The 15,679-nt window shown below is 45.7% G+C and overlaps 1 protein-coding gene across 4 annotated transcripts in view; it reads right to left on the minus strand.

Moving 5' to 3' along the window:
* MYO7B (myosin VIIB) overlaps positions 1-15,679 on the minus strand; it is an 85,956-nt gene that overhangs the window by 67,420 nt on the left and 2,857 nt on the right. The window contains exons 1-2 of one of the 4 annotated variants that reach the window (XM_038564836.1): positions 6,960-7,310; positions 4,619-4,660 (exon numbers count right to left, since the gene is read on the minus strand). In XM_038564836.1, coding sequence (XP_038420764.1) covers positions 4,619-4,660; positions 6,960-7,004 — 87 coding nt within the window. In that variant the 5' untranslated portion in view covers positions 7,005-7,310. Of the gene's footprint in view, positions 1-4,618; positions 4,661-6,959; positions 7,311-15,679 lie in introns of those variants that run through there. The other 3 variants (XM_038564837.1, XM_038564839.1, XM_038564838.1) reach the window with 3 other exon arrangements.

Genomic DNA, 15,679 nt, shown 5'->3' on the forward strand with positions numbered 1-15,679 from the left:
GCTGCATTATTCCACTCATAGAAGTACTACTAAAGTAGTCAAAAACATAGAAACAGAAAGTAGAAAGGTGGTTGTCAAAGGCTGGAGGAGGAGGGAGGGAAAACTGTTTAATGAGCACTGAATTCCAAGTTTGCAAGATAAAAATCCTCAGATCTGTTGCACAAAAATGTGAATATACTTAATACTGAACTGTATGCTTACAAATTGTTAAGATGATAAATTAATGTTATGCTTTTTTTTACCACAATGAAAAAAAAAGAAATCAAATAATTTTTTACCCAGCCAAATTGTCATTCCAGTGTAAAGGTAACAAACATTTTTGAAGAAGGAATATTATCCCCATAAGACCTCTGGAAAAAAAATTGGGGCACAAGCTTCTGTCAATAATACAAGGAATGAAAATAGATCCACAACCACACACATAATCATGAAGCTTCAAAATACTTGGGACAAAGAGAATATCATGAAAGCTTTCAGAGAGAAAAAAATAAGTTTTATACAAAGGCTCAAAAATTAGAATGGTATCAGATTCCTCAACAGCAATGCTGGAAGCCAAAAGACAGAAGTTTATCTAATAAACTTAGATAAAATAAGTAAACTTTGCATGCAGATCTGATCAAAGCTAGGTTTTTTGTTTTTTAAAAAAATATTTTGTTTATTTATTCATAGAGACACACAGAAGAGAGAGGCAGAGACATGGGCAGAAGGAAAAGCAGGCTCCATGCAGGGAGCCCGATGCAGGACTCGATCCCAGGTCTCTGGAATTACGCCCTGGACTGAAGGCGGCACTAAATCTCTGAGCCACCAGGGGTGCCCCAAAGCTAGGTTTAACAATTTGGGGAGAAAATAGACATGTGAGTGCCCAGGGTGGGGCTAGGCTTGAGGACCTAAGGCCTTTCTTACATGGCGGGAAGTCAGTAATAGATGATTCCTGAAACCAAAAACTCAAATAAGCACTGTGAACATGTTTTTTCCTAACAGGGAGGGAAATATCAAAGAATCATCTAGAAAGTTTGATTGGCAGTCACCTCAGTGGAAGAGAAAGTGGGAAACTAATTCCTATACAACTTTATAAAAATGAAAGCTAAATTAAAAAGAACAGCAAGGAACAGTGCTGTAGGATACAGAAAACCAGCATGTGCAACGTATTGGGCTCAGTGAACTAATCAAATCACATCAGAAATCTCAAAGGCCCAGTAGAAGCTTTCTTACAATGAGGATGGAATTGCAGCGTGCAGCTGAAACAGCTGGGAGCTCACCAAAGCAGGAAGATTAAAAGTCAAAGGTAGATGATGGGCATCTCATAGCAAATTTGACATTAACCAGAGATGAAAAGGAGAGGCACCATTTCTGATCTAGACTGAGGAGGTATGAGCCCAAAATGGGCTAGAAGAAGAAATCAAAGAACATGACTTTTGTCCTCTCTATTTGGCCAAAGCTCTCCTAGGAAATAAATGAGAAACAAGGTAGCAGAAACTGGAGCTTCCTTGTGACCTCCATGAGCAGGAAAAGACTGTGCAAGAGCAGCCAAATCAGGAAAAAGAATAAAAGAAGAGAAAAGCACCAGCTGTCAGCTGCAAAGAATGTAAGAGTCTCTACTGAGATTTAGAAAACAGAGGAGGATTTGCAGAAAACAGGGAGATCTTCGGAGTCCTCAAGAGTCCTCACCGCTCTTCATAATGGGAAATACCTGACAACTGGCTGCAGGAAGAGCTCTTGCTGGAGAGAAGGTGGGAGTGCCCCAGCCTGATATTGAAATTACTGGGAGGAAGCCCAAAGACCCAAAGCCATAAACAATCCGATTCCCAGAGACCTGGTCCTTCACACTAATGTCTCCCAAAAAGGGTGGACTCTGTTGGCCTACTCGCTGAAACAGGTACGGTGCCCTGATACTGTGTGCTCACCCACTGTCTTTCTTTTCCATTGTAGAAGAGGCAAGTCTAGAAATGGTCTGTGTCTGCATGTACTTAAATAAATGGAAAGTCATATGGGTCATTGAGGGATCTCCAGCAGCAGGTCTCTGGTTTAAGTTCCAGTGCAGGTCCATCAGTAGACCCACAGAATCCTGTCCCTTCTGTAGGGACAGATGGCATAGTTACTGCTGGTGTTAAAGATCCTGTTTTTCCCAGGAATGCCTCCCAGTGCCTGGTCATTGTACCACCTCCCTATCTGACGAAGTATGGATGAAGATAAGGTATGATCAATTTACTTACCATCAAGCAAACAAATGTTTATGACTTCATGCATCAAGACTGGGCCAATCTAACAGGTGCTTTGAATTTCCAAATATATCCAACAAGTCTTGTGCATTGAAGGGTTTCCAGCCCCTCTGCCCACAAGTATGTTAACATTCATAGTCCTCATTTGGAAGAAAGATGGGGTTTTATTAACGTGTCTGAAGAACCATGCTCAGCCCAGGGCCTTGGGGTAGCTCAGAATGTATGGCAGCACCAGGCTCTGGGTTTTCTCTTTTGTCCATGGGGTGGGAGGTAGAGAAGCTGGTAATCATGGCAAAGAGAAAGGTCTATTTGCCTGTTCATCCTTAAGTCAGCTACCTGGTGTGTGCATGCACATGATGGGATCCCCAAAGCCAAAATCCGGGAAAATCTAATGGTTGAAACGATATACTGGCAATGCAAGATCTAATTATCTTCTTTAAAAGTCTTCATTTTTTTGTTTGAGGACTTCCCTCTCCTCAATTCATGGGGTTCTTGAGGAGTACCACCCCTTCTACCTCAGGGGTGGGGCAAGTGATCCAGCCCAATCTACTCATACCATATCCCCTCAGCTGCCAGAAAGGGATGCTGTATACAATGCATAATATATAAATCCTTAGTGTGTGGTCCAGGCCAGGGCTTCCAATAGAAATAGAATTCTAGGGAACCCTGGGTGGTGCAGCGGTTTAGCGCCTGCCTTTGGCCCGGGGCACGATCCTGGAGACCTGGGATCGAATCCCATGTCGGGCTCCCAGTGCATGGAGCCTGCTTCTCCCTCTGTCTGTGTCTCTGCCTCTCTCTCTCTCTCTCTCTCTCTCTCTCTGTGTGACTATCATAAATAAATAAAAATTTAAAAAAAAGAAATAGAATTCAAACCACACATGAAATTGAAAATGTTCTAGTGATCACATTTAAAACAAAGAAAAATAGGTGAAATTAATTTTATGAATGTTGTTATTTAACCCAATATATTCAAAATATTATCATTTAAATGATGGGTGAGCAACATAAAAATTGTTAGTGAGATGTTTTACATTCTTTGTTCATATTGTGTCCTTGGATCTGGCATGGGTTTTTTACTTAGAGCACATTGCAGTTTGTAGCAGACACATTTATAGCACTCAGTACTGCCTGGGGCTCATGACACCACTGTGGACAGAGCAGATTCAGCCCTGGTACTTACCACCTGCTCCTAGTACTTTCTCAGATGCACCATAACCTGGATCCCTCTGAGCTTTTGTGTGTGCTATTTCTCATGCCTAGAGCACTCTCACCCACTGTACACCTTCAGAATATCTAATGATCCTAAAGTTGTTTATCAAAGTTTGGGAATTTATGTGGCTTCGAATGACCAAGTTTAACCCTCAAAACAATGGTGTCATTATTCCTACTTCCCAGTGGGACACTTGGGACTAATGCATCCCATGGGTGTATTCCTTTGTGAAATAAGCCTGCTTTGCTTTGCAATGCGTGCTCCTCATGCTCCAAAATGGTATCAAGTTCCAATGTTTGTGTGTGATTTAGTTACCAGAAGCCCTTGCAATCTGAATTTTGAGACCACATGTGTTCTCTCTCTAGCCTAAAACAGCCCAACTCTATTCTGGGAAAAAAAAAAAAAACCCTAGCCACCCTTCTGTGACTCAGATAGTTGGAGGGCTTGGTTCAGGAGCCCTTGGCTGCTGGGGGATGCTGTCCCCTTTCCGCAGTGTGGATCTAGCAGCCAGAAGGAGACAATGGCCACTTTGTGGCTTTGCATGCATCTAAGAATAGCTGGGGCATTTTCTTATCAGAAACGAATTTCCACTATCTGGCTTTCCTGGGTTTGGGTCAGAATTCTGGAGTGGGTTGGGATGAGGACTCTCATCTGGGCTCCTCCAGCCCCCAAGGTTCTCTCATCCTGCATGCACTACCCCAGCTGCCCAGAGGCCCATGCCCCCCTCCCCTCCCCCAACCCCAGCACAGGGCAATGTCTCATTTGCTTCCTTCCCACATGGGGACATCTCTTGGCCACTGAGACACTGCAGGCACTTATATGTTTGTTGAGCCAAGAGAAGACAGTGCAGAGCCCAAGGTGGAGATCAGGCCCAGTATTTTATCTCCATCCACTCTAAGTAAGCTCCCTGCAACTGTTACAATGAGACAACGGAAGAGAAATCCCTTTGTCAAGGCATTTAAGTCCTATATATAAGTGAAGGATTACCACCCAAGTGTGGCCGCCTGCCCAGGCCCAGAGACTGGCCAAACTTGTTTTCTTTATATAATATAATCTGTTTTATTCCCCATATTCCCTTGTCTCTGATGTTTTCCTTGTGGGCCCTTGTTGCCTCTCCCTGAGTGATTTGACCTAGCTAGCCTTTGGTAACTTCCCAGATAAACCCTAATGCAACAGATGCAATTCTTACCAGCCTGAAGGCTGACATCCTGAGGCAGCAGGTCCTCCCAGCCTATGAGAAGAGAGAAAGCAGAATGTTAGTGCTCATTCTGACATTCTGGCGCTGCGTGGAGCCCCGGGAAGAAGGGGCCATGTGTGTATATCAACATGGCCCTGAGTACCTGGCATGGGGCCTGGCTCAAAAAATTACTCTTTTTTTTTTTTTTTTAAGATCTTATAAGTTTATTTGAGAGAGAGAGAGAGAGAGAGAGAGAGAGAGAGTGAGCAAGCACGAGCAGGCAGGAGGGACAGAGGAAGAGAGAGTAGCAAGCTCCCTGCTGAGTAGGGAGCCAAACATGGGGCTTGATCCCAGGTTCCTGGGATCATGACCCCAGCCAAAGGCAGACACTTAACCAGGAGCCCCACAAGAAATATGACTCTTGAATAAATGGATAAATAAGTCACAGTTCCATCCCAGGGTGAGAAGATGCTTTCTGGATCTTCTTCCATCTTACCTCATCTTTATTGAACATCTATTTTGTACTCAGTACTGGGCTTGATATAGGTAGCATGGGTGGTTTTGAACATACTTAAGACATAGTCCCTGTCATCCAGAAGCACAAATTTTATCTGCTCAGACATCTGTGAAAACCAGTCATCACCCACCACACATGGTGTGTGCACCATGGGGAGTGCTGAGGTAAGCAGCCAGTGTAGCTAGAGACATGTGACGTACTTTATGTAAGCCTCATAGCACCCCAAAACACAGGTACACAGGTGTTTCTCCACTTCTTACATGAGACCCCACAGAGGGCAGGTGACCCAGTTAGGTAGCAGCACAGCTGGGAATCCAATCCTTATCTGCCTCATTTCCAACCTGCCCCCAGCACCTGGCTACCTCCTAGGGGTTTTGGGAGCACTCTGGCAGGCCTCATTAGCTGCAGCAGGCCAAGGAGGGAGACTGGTGGGCCCTGCCTGCTGTTGTCCTGACCTGGGGCACAGGCCCTTCACCCACATCCCTAGTGAGCATTGAGAGGTGTGCTGGTTCTATTTTGTTCATCACTGTGCTCCCCACATCTAGCACAGGCCTGCCCCCAGGAAATGCTTGTTCAATGAAACCCTGAATGATATCCCTGGAGAGGCTTCGACAGTGACTTTAAAAGATGATTAAGAATTCACAGTGGAAGGAAGGGAAGGCCTTCTCCAAGGATGGTGCAACTCTAGCAAAGTCAGAGGGAAAAGTGCAAAGGATGTTGGGGTCAGCATGTTTGGGTTGAGCAGAGTGAGTGGGGAGATGAGAGAAAAGTAGGGGTGTAGGCAGTGGGTGAACATGACAAAGAGCCATTTGCCACTGTTCTGGTGGACAAAGAATTTTCTTATTCTAATTTGTGTTTAGTGTACAGCATTTATATATTTAATGCCAATCTAAATCTTCCACTTTTGTTGAGCACCTACAATGCAAAAAGACAGTAATCAGATTGTATATTCCTTTTTAAAGTCCAAGCTTATGTTTTTCTCTCTAACTCCAAAGGAGCATGGAACCTCCTGTCCTGGTCCTGTCCCTGTTCCCCTGGGCTGGGACATTTGGGCATAGACAGAGGCTGAGAATCTAGGAAAGGCGTCCTTGGGGGCACTGCAGCCCAACTTTCCCACAGATGCTCAGGGCCCTGGGCCTCCCTGCCCTGAGCTGACCCATGGGAGTGGTCCCCCATAGGGGGCTGGGGAGGTGGTATGTACAATGGGAGAGTGTGGCTCTGCCATCCACCAGCTATGCCAGCTGGAGCAGGTCCTGCAAGTGATTTAGTGTGCTCCTTCCTGAAATGGAAATGGTTGGAGTTTTGCAGGGTCTCTGTGAGGTCAGAGACACCCAGGGAGGACCCATGAAATGTTTGTTTGTGCCTCCAGTACTTCTCCAGGAAGCACTCCTGAGGCTCCTGAGGGGTTATCATGCACAAGCATCAGGCTGCTGACACTTGAGGCCACATTTCCACTCCTTTGTCTGTGGAGAAATAGGCCCAGGTGACCACCCATCACCAGGACACCTCAGCTAAGATGGAGCCAGCCAGGCAAACTTTGGGGGATCTGTTTATTCTCATTTAGGTAGTAGAAACCTTGACATCCCTACAACTAACAGCTGCCCTCAGGAGAGGACTTCCCACATAGCAGACCCTGCTGTAGGAGGAGATAACTACTATCCTTATTTTGTGGGTAGAACAACAGAGGCCAATAAATAGAGATTTTGCCAAAACCATTAAACTGGTCAGACAAGAATGGGATTCTTCTGCCCAACTCCAAAATCAATGCACTTTGTCCTACTTCCTCTGCTCTGGGAAAGTTTAAGGGTCTGTATAAAAGTGCAAAGAAACTCTTACCTGAATCCTGGCTCCCAGAAGTTCTCTCAAGGGAGGCTGGACCATCTCCCTGCCTCACATAACCAGTGAGATGATGGGTGGGAAGGATGCAGAGGGGCATTGCCCTGCCCCTGGCTCCCCACTGCCACTCTGGCTTCTTACTTCCCTACTCCAGGGAGAAATTTGAAGCCCACCCATGGTCTCTATCACCCTCTGTCCCCTCACCCGTGGCATCTGACCGTCATGTATATCACATCAACCTTCTCCAGACACCAGGATGTGCCTCACAGTTACCCCCTGCCTATCCTGGACTCCCACTCCTCTGGCCCCCAGACTCCAGTGATGTTCACTCCCCTGCCACTGGCCCTGGTCTTCCCATGTCCCAGAACTGCTCCACCTCAGAAGCCATGTCCTCCAGAAACACCCTAACCCAGCATCATGCCCTCCCCCATGAGCAACTTCATTATGCTTCATTATGACCCCTCACCCCCTCTGTTTTTGGTCTGTCAGCCTGCATCCTAGCTTTATTCCTATCCCAGCCAGCTGGGACAGTGCCTTTCATCTTTCTGGGAACAAAGTGGTTTTACAAATACCCATAAATGTAACACAAAAATAAAGTACAATAAACTGCACGACATGTGCCCCCCTCTGGTCTATTGCACTCTTGTGAAGTAGGACTCCTGCTCACAACTTGCAAAGTCCTACCCCTGAGCCGAGCACACTAGGGATGCGTCACACCACCTCAAAGACAGGCCAGGGCAGTTTCATGGCCTGTACCTCTTCTAGGACTTTAGAAATGCCTGAGACCCTCCCAAGGGCCATGGTCAGCTCTTTCTGCAAAAAAACCCCTATTTTAAAGCTCCCTCCCATTACTCACTTTGTACCACAGGAAAAAGAGAGATGCCCCTGGACCTCCAGTTCTTCCAACTCCCTGCCTTTCCTTCTACATATGAGCACATAAGGGACTGCCCAGGGGAAGGGATGTACTGATGGCCTCTCATTAACCCCTCCAGCTCTGCCCTTTCTGGCCTCCTCCACTGGGGCTCTTGCTTTACCAATTACTGCAGTGGTTACGTCTACACATTTTTTGACATTTCTCCTTTCAAAAGACGGAGACTCATTCTTCCCTCCTTGAGTGTGGACTTGGTGATTCCTTTTAACAAATAAAATAAGGTATAGCTCTGACACTAGTTCATAAAGGCTTTGTGGTTTCCCCCTTCCTCTCTCTAAGATCGCTTGGCTTGGGGAATCTTGCTGCCATGTCATGGGGACCAGCAGCCCTAAGGAGGGGCCCCTGTGGGGAGGAACTGGATCTCCAGTCAACAGCCGATAATCTTGGAAGCAGCTTTCCCACCCTGGTCAAGGTCACAGATGTCCACAGCTCCAGCCAACATCTTGACTGTTACGGGCTAAATTGTGCATTGCCCACCCCGCCCCCCCAACATTCATATGCCGAAGTCCTAACCCCCAGTCCCTCAGAATGGGACTGTATTTAAAGAGGAGGCTTTTAAAAGGGGGATGAGGGGATCCCTGGGTGGCTCAGCGGTTTAGTGCCTGCCTTTGGCCCAGGGCGTGATCCTGGAGTCCCGGGATCGAGTCCCACGTCGGGCTCCCGGCATGGAGCCTGCTTCTCCCTCCTCCTGTGTCTCTGCCTCTCTCTCTCTCTCTCTCTGTCTATTGTAAATAAATAAATAAATAAATAAATAAATAAATAAATAAATCTTTAAAAAAAAATAAATAAAAGGGGGATGAGATTAAATCACGGATATTAGGGTAGAGCCTAATCCAATAAGACTGATGTCCTTGTAGAAAGAGGGAGGCATACCAGAGGTGTGCGTGAGTATAGGGATGACCATATGAGGACAAAGCAGCGAGAGAGTGGCTATTTGTAAGCCAGTGAGAGAGGCCTTGGAAACAAACCAACCCTGCCATAAACATGTGTTGTTTAAGCTGCTTAGTCTGTGGTATTTTGTTATGGCAGTCCTAGAAAATGAGTGTAAACCTCACTACAGTCCTTGGTGAAGAAGTGCCCAGCTATGCTGCTCTTGGATTTCTGACACTTGGAAAGTGCATGAGATGATAAATACTTGTCATTTTAAGTTGCAGAATTTTGGAATCACTTGCCATGTAGCAATAGATAACTAGAAACTACCCCTCATTCTTACATCTTCATCTATTCTCACTGTTCTGGCCTTTCCTCTCTGCATAGAGAGAAATTCAGGTTTTGTCTAAAAATGAATTTTTGAAAAAGAAATGAATTTTTGGGGCACCAGGGTGGCTCAGTTGGTAAAGCACCTGCCTTCAGCTCAGGCCATAATCCTGGGGTCCTGGGATTGAGTCCCACATCAGGCTTTGTTGAGCAGGGCACCTGCTTCTCTCTCTGCCATTTCCCTAGCTTGTGCTCTCTGGCTCTCGCTCTCTCTCTTTCAAATAAGCAAATAAATAAAATCCCTCAAAAAATGAATTTTCGGGATCCCTGGGTGGCGCAGCGGTTTGGCGCCTGCCTTTGGCCCAGGGCGCGATCCTGGAGACCCGGGATCGAATCCCACATCGGGCTCCCGGTGCATGGAGCCTGCTCCTCTCTCTGCCTGTGTCTCTGCTTCTCTCTCTCTCTCTCTGTGTGATGACTATCATAAATAAATAAAAATTTAAAAAAAATGAATTTTCTTGGACCTCATGACCCCCTCCAGCTATTGCCCTTCTCTTGCTCTTGCTCCACAGCTGAGTTCCCTGAAGGAGATATCCCTCTACCCCCATGCTTTCTCTACTCTCACCTCTCAAGCCTTCCCAGGACACAAACATCCAACAGACCCTCTAGGGCAGAATTGCCCAAATCCATGGCAGGACTTCTTCAGCCATACCCTCTTTCCTAGACTGCACCCTCTTGACTTTCCCACCTTCCCTTTGATCTGGGGGCACCCTCAATCTCCTCCCAGGGCCATTTCCCTCACCTTCACCTCTTCCTGTTTGAGAGAGATGCTGATTGTTTTTGTCCACGTGAACTGCCTTCCTCTGTTCCCTTTTGGGGAAATTCTCCTTCCTTTCTCCAAACTATATTTCTAATAAGGGCCTTGAAAGACATAAATATAGTACCCCAGAGTCAGCCTGTGACCCAAGCAGGGACCAGTCACAGGCTTTCCCCTACCCTCTCCCAGGGCCACGGTCACGATCAAAGCACTTCCAAGTCCAAAATCATTGTCTCCAATCCCCATCTCAATCCGAACTCCAGATCCACCAAGTCCCTATTTTCTGGAATGTTCAACAGATAGGTGGGCATGTTAAACTCAGCATGACCAGAGCAACTCATCTCCTCTGTTCTCACACCTGCTATTTTCTGTGCATTCTTTATCTCAGTGAATGAAACTATCAACTGTGAAGAAAACATTTGAGTCATCCTATTATCCCCATCTCTAAATGTTCACTAGGATCTGAGAACTTAAGGCTCCCAACTACATGTTGTCTATAAGAAACCCACTTTGAAAATAAAGACACATATTAAAAGTAAAGAATAAAGATATCGTGATAACACTAATCAAAAGAAAGCTGGAGTAGCTAAAGTCATTTTAGACAGAGCAGACTCGAAGGCAAGGAGGAATAAAGAGGGGTATTACACAATAATAAAAAACTATAAATTGGCCCAGGTGGGCCAATTCTCAAAGAAGACATGACATTACTTAACATTTATGCACCTAACAACAGACCATCAAAATACATGAGACAAAAATTGGTAGAACTACAAGGAGAAAAAGATGAATGCACTACTATAGTTGGAACCTAACCCTCCTCTGTCAGTAACGGACAGTCTGGCAGGCAGAATATCAGTAAGGGCATTGTCAAATTCAATAGTGTTATTAATCGATTGAATGTGGTTGACATTGGTAGGATACCTCATCCAACAACAGTGGGACATATATTCTTCTCAAGTTCACATGGAACATTCACCAAGATAGACCACATTCTGAGCCATAAGTAAACCTGAACAAATTTAAAAGAAGGGAAATCATACAATGTCTGCTCTCAGACTGATGGAATTATATTAAAAATCAAAATAGCAGAAAAATCCCCAAATATTTGGAGATTAAGAAACATACTTCTAATTAATGCATGAATCAAAAAAGTCTCAAGAAGGGGATCCCTGGGTGGCTCAGTGGTTTAGCGCCTACCTTTGGTCCAGGGAGTGATCCTGGAGTCCTGGGATTGAGTCTCGGGATCGAGTCCCATATCAGGCTCCCTGCATGGAGCCTGCTTCTCTCTCTGTCTGTGTCTCTGCCTCTCTCTCTCTCTCTCTCTTTTTGGATGTTTTCAACAAAATACAAATGAAAATACAATTTAATGAAATTTGTGGAATGTAGTAAAAGATGTACTTAGAGGAAAATTTATTTTTTTAATTAAAAAAAAAGATTTTATTTATTTATTTGAAAGTGAGAGAGAGAGAGAGAGAGCACAGTGGGGGAGGGTTAGAGGGAGCAGACTCCCTGCTGGGCAGGGAGCCCAACCATGGGAGGCTTGATCCTGGGACTCAGTCCTGGGATTTGGGACTCCATCCCAGACTCTGGGATCATGACCTGAGCCCAAGGCAGACGCTTAACCAAGTGAGCCACCCAGGTGCCCCTAGAGGGAAATTCGTAGCACTGAAAGACTATATTAAAAAAGAAGGAAGATCTAAGGGGTGCCTGTCTGGCTCAGTCAGTGGAGCATGTGACTCTTGATCCTGGGATTGTGAGTTTGAACCCCACATTGGGTATAGAGATTACTTAAAAATAAAATCTTAAAAAAAATAAAAGAGAAGAAAGATCTAAAATTAATAATCTAAGCTTCCACCCTAGGAAACTGGAGAAAGAAGAGCAATATAATCCTAAAACAAGATAAAGAAAAGCAATAAAAATTAGGGCAGAGATCACAATTTGGAAAATAGGAAATCAATAGAGAAAATCAATGAAACCAAAATCTAGTTCTTTGAAAACATCAATAAACTGATAAACCCCTAACCAAGAAAAAAAGAGGGAAGATGCTAATTTAAAATATAAGAAATGAAAGAAGAACATCCCAAGGATAATTGACCTGATCCCATGGACGTTAAAGATAAAAAAGAAATATTATGGACAACTAGATCCCTACAAATTTGATAACTTAGATGAAATAGACCAATTCCTTGAAAGACAAAAACTGCAAAAACTCACACAAGAAGTATAGACAATCTGAACAGGCCCACACCTATTAAAAAAATTAAATCAATAATTAATAACCTGTTGAAAAATAAATCACCAGCCCTGGATGGTTTCACCAATGAATTCCACCAAACATCTAAGGAAGTAATGTTTCCAATTCTCCACAAAATCTCCCATGAAACAGAAGCAGAGAAAATACTTTCTAATTCTACGAGGTCAGTATTACCCTAATACCAAAACCAGATAAAAGACATTAAAAGAAAGGAAAAACTAAAAGCACTCTCCCCTCCTGCCCATTCTTTAGTTCCCTACTATGCTTCATTTGGGGGACTGAAAGCCTCCCAGGTAGACTTACTTCTGATTTCTCTAAAAATTATTCTTCAGGGCAGCCCGAGTGGCTCAGGGGTTTAGTGCTGCCTTCGGCCCAGGGAGTGATCCTGGAGTCTCAGGATTGAGTCCCACGTCAGGCTCCCTGTGTGGAACCTGCTTCTCCCTCTGCCTGTGTCTCTGCCTCTCTCTGTTTCTCTCTGTGTCTCTCATGCATAAATAAATAAAATCTTTAAAAATTATTCTTAAAAAAATAAATAATAAAAAAATAAAAAAATTATTCTTCATTCTGCCAACTAAGTGATCTTCATAAGATGCAAATAATTGGCATGTCATGCCTCTCCATTGCTTAGGAGTGTGCCGTATCTTTTTTTGTTTGCTTTTAAGTAGGCTCTACACTGTTTGAGGCTCCACGATGGGGCCTGAACGAAAAACCTGAGCTGAAATCAAGAGTTGGATGCTTAACTGACGGAGCCAGCAGGTGCTCTGAAGTGTAAAATATCTTTATGGCATTCAGGTTTTTCAGGATCAGGCCTGCCTAGCTTTTCAGGTTTGTATCTCCCCTCTTCTCCCATGGGGTGCACTGATTTCAGGCAGTTCCAGAAATAGCCCACATTCTCTCTCACTTCAGTGTCAGTGTACTTGATCTGATGTGAGTTTAGAAGGAACATGTATGCATGCATGTCTGTGCCCATATACAGGTACAGCCACCCTCACATGGTGCAGCTATAATTTCCTATCTCAGCACTTCCCCCTGTTTTTATGCATCACTATGTGTGTCTCTCCCACACTGGTGAGAATCTTAAGAACAGAACTGGGCCCTACTCCTTCTGGTAGGGGCTCACGATATACTTGCTGAATGAATGTATGGCTGGATGAGTGGGTGGGTGGGTAGATGGATGGATGGCCCCTGCGAAGATGGAAACAGCCCTGCCCCACATCCCAGGGAATCAGGTGCAGTGTTGCCCCTGAGGGAAAGCCCTGGAATATTCACAAGTTCCCACCTCTGATTAGTGAGATGCTTTCTTCTTAGTCAGGCCCCCTGTCCAGCCCTGAGGCAGATCAGTGTGTTGCTGAGCCCATGGGATGTCCTGCACCGGCCCAAGGTCTTCCTAACCTCAGGTACCAGAATGGGGGTGACCATCTCCTGAAGGGAGAAGAGTAAGCTGCTGATTCCCATAACCATTCTCAGACCTGCAGGATGTCCAAAGCCACACCACGCTCATGTACTTCTGGGCATCACTGGAGTATGGAGGAAGGGGTAAGAAAATGCTGAAGGGTGAGTGGGGAGGTGGAGCTGGGGAAAGAATCAAAGTGTTGCTTGGAACCAGCAGAGGCTGTGTGCCACATGGTGTGTGGGGCACACAGCAGGAGGCTGGAGTCTGCAAAGCAAAACCCACACTGAGACTCTGGTCTATGGGAAGCTAGTCTGGAGGGCAACAGTACCCTGGAGGGCTGATGAAGCATTGCCCAGGGAAGTGGTGCAGAAAAGGTGTCTGAGATTGGGGCTGGGGGACAGATTGAGAGGCTTGGAAATTACCCTATGTCACCAGCCAACTCCCCCAGAGCCAAGAGCCCCTGATGTGGAATCTGCCATTTCAAGGGGAAGAAAGGCTGCATGGGCGGATGTAGGTGAGAAGGGCCACCACTCAGTGGAAAACAACCCAGCCCAGCAGGTGATAGGGACCCGGGCTAGACCATCTCACTGCACTCAAGACAATCAAATATTGGTGGTTTCAGATGGTGTGATCTAATATATGTGCTGATATATGAGTTTGTAACAAAAGCAAGCTATGTTTTATAGTATTATGTCATTTTTGTTTAAACATATAGAGTGTACCTATATATAAAGATGGAGATACATCTTGTTTAGAAGTAATTCTATTAAACCATTACCAGTGGTTTTTTTCTGGAGCGGTGGACTGGAGTGGGGAGTACAGGGAGGAAGGTGGGGGAAGACTTTTCCTTCACAATTTGCTCCTTTCAGTCATGTTTGGCTTTTCCATATCCATGTATTTTTATTATTTATTTTGCTGTCTACAGCATTGTCTGGGTGTCTGAAATCCCACTCCTTTCTCACAGGGATGAACATCTGCAAAGATCAGCTATCAATCTCTGACAGGGAGGAATGGGATGAGCTGAGGATGGTACTAGTGAGGTGGGAGCTCTCTATGGTGCTGGGTGTGGTAGACCACGAGGAAAAAGGGCCTGTCAACCCCGACTTCTGAGCCCCTCCTTGTGTCCTGATCCAGCCAGGATGGCTCAGTGCCTCTCTGCAGCCCAGGGCCCAGAGGAACACACCCTCCATTGAAAGGCAGTCCCACACCACATAGGATTGCCTGGCACTTGGGGTGATGTCAGTGGGGTGCCATTCCCACGAATACCATGCAAATGGAAGTTCAGGAGATATATGTCCTTGAGTGGTGCCCCCTGGCCCAGAGAGATGATGCTCTTGGGTCCTCACCAGGGCTCCCTTTCTCTCTTGCCCAGGTGAGGCCAGGTTGAGGATGTTAAGCTGTAATACTCCATCTCATCCTCCCCTAGTGGGCACAGGGCCCGGCTACTCCTACTGACAAAAACCTTGCATTGTATGCTAATGTAGAGCTGAGGGGCCCTGCTTCTTTAGAAGCAGAATCTAGCAGGTCTAGATTCCTAGACCCTCCTTGGGAAGTCACTGATGGCAGGGTGGCCCTAGTTGAAGAAGCTCCCCCTCCAGAGAAGCAATACAGTTGCCTGGAATTCAGCTGGGGCGCTGGTCCTCCACAATGTTGTATGATGAGCACCTTAAACTAAGTTTATCCCTCCCCCACTCACACCTAACACACACATCTGGATTCAGGTGCTTTAGGGCTCCCTGCAGGTATCGATGAAGTGCCTGCCTCTACAGCCTCATCTCTGGCCCACTCATCCACTGGCTTTAGTGTCCCCTTGGAGCCTCTCTGACTCTGTCCTCACTCATCCTAGCTAACGTCTGCCTTCTCTGGTCTCAGAAGACCCTGGCCAGTCCTCAGGAAGGGCATTCATGTCCTGCACTGAGACTTGTAGTTTACAATCGCTCAGGGAACAGCTTCTCCTGAGCTTTGGTTTGGCAGAGTGCCCTTGGCCTGCCCAGAGAGAGCTTGGAAGAGAGAAGCCCTCTTGACTACTATTTTTGCCAATGGCATTTCCTTGCTCGATATCCCCTTTACAGCATCAGGAAAGATGGGCTTCTTCTCAGAAACTGGTTTGTTCTTAACAAAGACATGT

This window comes from Canis lupus, chromosome 19 (assembly GCF_011100685.1).
Source record: "Canis lupus familiaris isolate Mischka breed German Shepherd chromosome 19, alternate assembly UU_Cfam_GSD_1.0, whole genome shotgun sequence".
In the NCBI taxonomy this organism is placed as follows: domain Eukaryota; kingdom Metazoa; phylum Chordata; class Mammalia; order Carnivora; family Canidae; genus Canis; species Canis lupus.